At 51.2% G+C, this 6,525-nt stretch overlaps 1 protein-coding gene across 1 annotated transcript; it reads left to right on the top strand.

The window, feature by feature from the left end:
- The first annotated feature begins 3,760 nt into the window (after nucleotides 1-3,760).
- Nucleotides 3,761-6,137, top strand: HOXA11 (homeobox A11). The gene is made up of 2 exons (XM_075705962.1): nucleotides 3,761-4,421; nucleotides 5,905-6,137. Exons 1-2 carry the CDS (start codon nucleotides 3,761-3,763, stop codon nucleotides 6,135-6,137), a joined length of 894 nt encoding a protein of 297 aa, XP_075562077.1.
- Nucleotides 6,138-6,525: the final 388 nt, after the last annotated feature.

Here is a 6,525-nt window from a genome sequence, read left to right as displayed (position 1 = left end):
AAGTTAAACAGTCCCCTTTGCGCGCCGTCTGTATATATGAAAGCTAGGCTATCGAGGCGTCCTAGCTGTGTTTATATTCCTCCAAAGAAGAGATGTAGCTTTTTTTCCTCGCTTTGTTTAGCTTAGCTATGGGTAAATGTGCTCACAGTCTCCCCACCTCTTGGCCACGCTTGTCCTTTGCAAAAACGTCCTGCAGCAGAGCTCCCAAATTCAGAGCGGTTTTACCCTCTCTAATCCGGCCGAAATACATGGGAAGGCGTAACGAATGCATTTTGCTTCTCCAAACGAAATGCCTGCCTTTGTTTATGTTGTTTTCAGGGAGGTTAGCGAGGGGAAGGCTCGGTTTTCCCCCTTCCTCAACGCGGAAGTCCCAATTACTGTATTAAAAGAGCAATTCAACATTAGACCAAATAATCAACATTGATAATTGTGCCGAACACAGCAACTTAACAGCAGGCTCCCTGCAATTACCCACACATTCCGGGGCTTTAAGCGTACATTATCTCTGTTTCACTTAACAGCAAATAAAGCAGGGAACAGCCTGTGCCTCGGGTGTCTGCTCGCTCCCAGACGAGCTGCGCCCCTCGCAGCCCTCACCCTCCCCGCTTGTCCCGCAGGCGGAACCGGGAGGCATTTTGGGGGTCCCCTTTGCGTTGCAAACCCGCTTGAAGAAATAGGCTGCTTGGTTTGGGGGGGGGGGGGGGGGGACGGACGGCTCGAGCGGTTCAAAAGTAGGCATCGGGGCTGCACGTGTGCAAGCACACATATGCCCAGACCCACGCACACCCACGCACACCCACGCCTATTTCCAGTTGCCTTCTCGCCCTTCTTGCCTTAATTTCCCTTTGTTTCCCAGAGGCAGCCCCGACCTCTGGCACGGCAGAGCCTCGCACGGCGCCACAGCCCCGGCTGCAGCGAGGAGCGGGGAAGAGCCCCATACAAACCTGTGCCAGCTCCGCTCCCCATTTCTAGCCCCAAGGTTTGAAATTTATTGAAAGGCAAGAGGGGGGCTGCAGTGAGTCCGAGGAGGTGGCGTCCCGCGATTAAGCGTCGGGCAGCTCTGTCACGTCTGCTCTGACACAAGCTGAAGTTGACTGCCAAAGTGCTATAAAACCGCAGGTCAGTCTAGAACTGCTTTCGGCTCTCCTCGACGCGCCGCGTTCAATTATAGCCTTAAAAGCCCTAATACAAGTGCAAGAATTTGTTTGCCATCACACAGAGGCGGGGCGAGGCTCTGCAATGGTGGCGCCTTTGTTATCTCAAAGTCACTGAAATCCTTATACATTCCTTTTTGTTTGAAGGGAGGGGTGTCTGCGTGTGCGCAGGGTGCGGGGAGAGGTTTTTCGTGGACGGAATTGAAGGAGGGGGGGGGAGACCACAGGGAAAATAAACAGTGCTCGGATACCAGAAGAGGGCTTCCGACCCCCCAAGCCCACATACACACACACACACACCCGCAAAGGCTAAGGGGGAAAGTAAAAGCGAGCAAAAGTATAGCGTTAAGGAAAAAGCCAACCAGAGCTCTTGCACCCCCCTTCCATCCCACTTTAAAAAAAAAAAAAAAAAAAAAAAGGAAAAGAAGAGAGGGAGAGAGAGGGAAAACCCCCAAAGCCTTTTACAATCCCTAAACGACACTGCAGTCTTCTGCTGGCGGTTTTGACGACATGCAATCTCTTTCCATCCACTTTCTAGCAAATATGTCAAGCTGGAAGATTAATTCATTAATTTCAAGTTCAGCTCGCAGCCATGCAGTAAGCATAAGAAGTTCTTGCAGCAAACCAAAATAAAGAGTTCATTACAGGGATACGTCCAGAGCATTTGATTTGTGAACGGTAACCCTTGTAAAATAAGAAAAAGGCATATAAACAGTAAAGCTAATAAATTAGTTTACTCCACTACAAAGTAATTACTTGATAATATTGAATTTACAGCTTGAATTCAAACGCAACAGTTAACCATAATGTAGGGAAAATACATAATGAGAATATTTTCTCTGTGCACAACATGATTAGATTTGTTATTGAGTCAGTTACGATAAGCTAAGCAATAAATAAACAAATCGATGTTGACATTTAAATACCGAAGATCTCCAGAATTTACTAGAGAACTTTCTCTGGATATATAAATACTTCCACAGCACTGCAGAGGAAGAAGGGGGAAAATCCAAATATTCTTTCCCTAACATTTTCGTTCCCCTTCCATCAGTCTCCAAAGTCCACGGGGGCACGGATCTTGAACTACGTCTAATTTCCTAAGAGCACCGACTTCACAATAGCCTTTTGCCGTTCTGTTTTTCTATTTTGATGAAATCCAGCCGGAACCCAAATATTTCTTTTCTGAAATCGAGCATCAGAATAGCAAAAAAATATTTTTTCCGAGAGCCCAGGGATGTCCATGCCTCAAAAGGTGCTGTATTCTTTGGCGTATTTCTCTGTTTTCTTTGGCTCTGCTCATTCGGTGGGGTGTGCATTTTTATTGGCAGAGAAGTACTTTTTAGTCTCTGCCCTGTACAATCCGCTTTCTATATCATCCCTTTCATGCAACAATAGTAAAATTTTAACCACGTTTTTAAAATAGGTCTCCCTGGGTCTCAGCCTTCAGCGACGGCACGAAGCAGAAAGGAAAGTATCTCGGTACGGCAAGTTTCTTCCTAGGGGTTAACGGTATGTCAAATAATTTTAACTGGGCTTCTGGCAATTAAACCCGGAGTATTTGTCAGGTCGGGGTAGCCCACCATCCACTGGTTTTCCAAGTATTTGGCGGCAGCGTTGAGGCGGCGAGATCAGCAAAGGCTCTTTCGCTCCGTGGTCTGCAATTTAAAGGGCTTTCTGGCGTTGCGAGGGAGGCAAGGGTCGGTTTGGAGGGGGTGAGGAGCGAGAACCTGCGTCCTGGGAGCCCGACATTGTTAACTACCTCCAGCAAAGCTTGGCTGGAGCCGCGCGGGGTATTTGAGGTTAATATGGAAGTAAGGGAAGGAAGACACTAAGCGCTTCGGAAGTGAACATGAATGCAAGCATGTAATCTATTCACCATGAAAATCAGTACAGACTTGACCCTGGCACATTCTTCCTAGTAACGTTTCCAGAAAAACCCTGCGGGGCGAGGGCTTTTGGGTTGTTTTTTTTTTTTGCTTTTTTTTTTTTTTTTTCGGGGTGGGGGGGGAAGCCCAAACAGAACCAAAGCAAACTGGGGGTAAAAAAAAAAAAAAGAAAAAAAAAAAACCGGCCGATTTCTTCAGGAGCGTTCCCTGCTCGGAAGCAGCTTTGCTGGAGAAACCGTGCCTGCACCTCTGCTGTGCTCTCCTTCTCGGAGCCTGCCAGCCAGCCGCCGAACGCCCCAGCAAGCCCACAAACAAACAGAAAGGTCTCACCTAGCCCTGGGGGGACTGCTAAGCCTCTCTACTCCAGAGCCAGTGGGTGCCAGGGGCCGGGCAAGGCAAGTGTGGGGCAGTGGCAAGGCGGCTTTGTGCCCCCCAGGGCTACCCGCCGGCCGACCTGCGCTCGGCTCGCCCTTAGGCGCTGGCGGCGAGCTGTTGCTTCCCCCCGCGATGGCCACAAAGGGAGCGAGCGGGGCCCGGACCCGCCGCTCGTCAATGTCAACGTCGGGCCACGTGACCGCACCTCCCTGCCGCCGCCGGGGAGAGCTTTCCACGTCAGCTTACGTCTCCCCATCTCTTACTTCACGGATCTGCTTCAAAGAGGCAGCTGCGTTAGAGAATCATGTTAAGCTCAGCTAATGCGGAGAAGCCGAGGTAGCCCTAATGATGGATTTTGATGAGCGTGTTCCTTGTTCCTCTAACATGTATTTGCCAAGTTGTACTTACTACGTCTCGGGTCCTGATTTTTCCAGCCTCCCTTCTTTTTTGCCCCAGACCCCGTCTTCTCGCCCTATGACATACTCCTACTCCTCCAACCTACCCCAGGTCCAACCTGTGAGAGAAGTTACCTTCAGGGAATATGCCATTGATCCCTCCAGTAAATGGCACCCCAGGAACAATCTGCCCCACTGCTACTCCGCAGAGGAGATCATGCACAGAGACTGCTTGCCTGCCACCAACACTGCTAGCATGGGCGAGATGTTCGGCAAAAACACAGCGAACGTCTACCACCCCAGCACCAACGTCTCCTCCAATTTCTATAGCACGGTGGGCAGGAACGGGGTCCTGCCCCAGGCTTTCGACCAGTTTTTCGAGACGGCTTATGGCACGGCGGAAAACCTGGCCTCGGCGGACTACCCGGTAGACAAGAGTGGCGAGAAGGCGCCCGCGGCCGCCGGGGCGGCGGCGGCAACTTCAAGTTCGGAGGGCGGCTGCGGCAGGGCGGCGGCGGCGGCGGCGGAGAAGGAGAGGCGGAGGCGGCCGGAGAGCAGCAGCAGCCCCGAGTCGTCTTCCGGCAACAATGAGGAGAAATCCGGCAGCTCCAGTACGTATAAAGGCAGCGCCCGAGCGCTTTTAGGGAAGGCAGCTTGAAATCTAGCGCACCGCCGCTGTTAAATTTTTATATGCTGTTTTATAAGCATATAAGGTTTATGAAGGGCCTTTAGATTTCCCCCAACAAAACTTTGTTATAAAAGGCGAGATCACGTGTTTAGTGCTGAAATTGGCCGTGAAATACCCACCGGGCAACGGATGCCTTAAAAAAAATTTTTCTTTCTCCTTCCCCTCTCTCCCCCTCTCTCCCGCTCTCTTTTTAAATAATAATAAAAAAGAGCTCTGTGGTCAACTCTCGAAAATATAATAACGTACCTTCGGTGCCTGTAAATTCGGCAAAAAAAAGGAGATCCCAACTCCTTTGATATCAATGTAATCCAGTGATTTTATAAAAGCCATGTGTTGCACCAGAAGTCTAGTTAGGAGCTGAATTCAAAGCCTTCGCCGTTTTAACGATTGCACTAGAATAGCGTTTAACAGATAAAGTAGCCGCCTGAACTGTAGCAATATATTAAAAGAAACAAATTAACCTAAAGCTGGCCTTTTTGTCTAAAGGAAGCCATTTTACTAAGGCGCTGTGGCAATTACGTGTTGCCTTCTGTCCAACAGTTTGTTACTTACAATTGTTATTCAATCTGTCAAAGTCTGATTTTTTTATGTGGGCTTTTTAAAAGGCAAAGCTAGTATACGGCTGGGGGGAAAAAAAAAAATACCTCGACAATGAACTGTACCAGAAAAGGAAGTTTTTAAAGGGATAGCAGCTACGTTTAACGCAAAGAGCTCCTGAACCTTGAAACCTTTTATATTCTGCTTAATGAACTTTAAAACCGTAATGGCTAATCGAGAGGAGAATACCTCGATGCGGTGGAGAGCGTGCTTTCCAAAAGCCGGCGGGGGGGGGAAGGAGGCGCCTTAGCCCCGGGCTCGGGGGCTTTTCCTCTGCTGGGGACGCAGGGCCGGGGTTAGGCTGGGGAGCGAGGGCCGGCTCCGAGCGGGTGCGGGCTCGGGGAGGGCTGGGCGCTGCGACCCCCGCCCGCTGCCGCGCTGCCTGCCGCAGGCAGCCAGGTGATGGGTGCTGCCCGGGCAGCTCCGTGTGCCCGGCGCCCGGCGGAGCAGCCTACAAAGGCTTTCCTCCAGCTCGTGAAATCCGCAGGAACCCCCCGCCGCCGCCGCCACCGCCACCCCTTCCTCCGGCCGCCCTCCCCGCCGAGGCAGCGAGGCCGGATCCCCGCGTCCCGGCGGGGGTCTCGCCCTGCCCGGCGGCTCCCGGCGGCTCCCGGTCCCAGGCTGCCCGCAGCCGCCGAGGCGGAGGGCTGGCCCCCAGCCCCGGCCCTGCCAACGCCGGCCCCGGAGCGGGCGAAAGGCGTCTTGTCCCCATTCGTGTGTTCTGCCTGAGCGTCCCCCCCACCCCTCCCCAGCCCCCGCCGCCGGCCACCGCCGGGTCTCAGACGGTTCTGCCTTTTTTCACTCCACAGGTGGACAACGTACCCGTAAAAAGAGATGCCCCTACACCAAATATCAGATTAGAGAGTTAGAAAGGGAATTCTTCTTCAGTGTCTACATAAACAAAGAGAAACGCCTCCAGCTCTCCCGAATGCTCAATCTGACCGACCGCCAAGTGAAAATATGGTTTCAGAACAGAAGAATGAAAGAAAAAAAAATTAACAGGGACCGATTACAATATTACTCAGCTAATCCACTACTTTAAAACTCACAGCGTTTTTCAAGACGAGATTAAATTCAGATTTCGCCCTTGACAAGGTCAAGCCACGGGGTTACGTGGAGGAAGGAGGTGTGTATCTGACGGGACTAGAAGAATCCAAGGTTTTACATACATGTAAATCTACTCTGGAACTTCAGTGACGATTTTTTATATATATATATATATACACATATATATATATTTGCATATCAACTGGAATCGATTTGATCTTGACACACATGGCATCCATTTCTAAACGTGCACGTCACCTCTGAGTGCAAAATCCATACCTCTTACCTTTCCAGGCACTGCGGCTCACCCTGCTGCCGCTTTCGGCAGGCACAGGCGGGGACGGCACCCCTCCGGCCCCGGACTCGCCCACCCCAGGCCCTCC

The sequence above is a fragment of the Pelecanus crispus genome, chromosome 2 (assembly GCF_030463565.1).
Source record: "Pelecanus crispus isolate bPelCri1 chromosome 2, bPelCri1.pri, whole genome shotgun sequence".
NCBI classification, from domain to species: domain Eukaryota; kingdom Metazoa; phylum Chordata; class Aves; order Pelecaniformes; family Pelecanidae; genus Pelecanus; species Pelecanus crispus.
This window is presented reverse-complemented; position numbering and strand designations above follow the sequence as displayed.

Bases quoted from the DNA above. Each gene is read 5' to 3' on its own strand.
- HOXA11 (XM_075705962.1), top strand. From the start codon at position 3,761: ATGATGGATTTTGATGAGCGTGTTCCTTGTTCCTCTAACATGTATTTG. The intron at 4,422-5,904 runs GTACGTATAAAG...TTCACTCCACAG, and splicing joins GGAGAAATCCGGCAGCTCCA to GTGGACAACGTACCCGTAAA.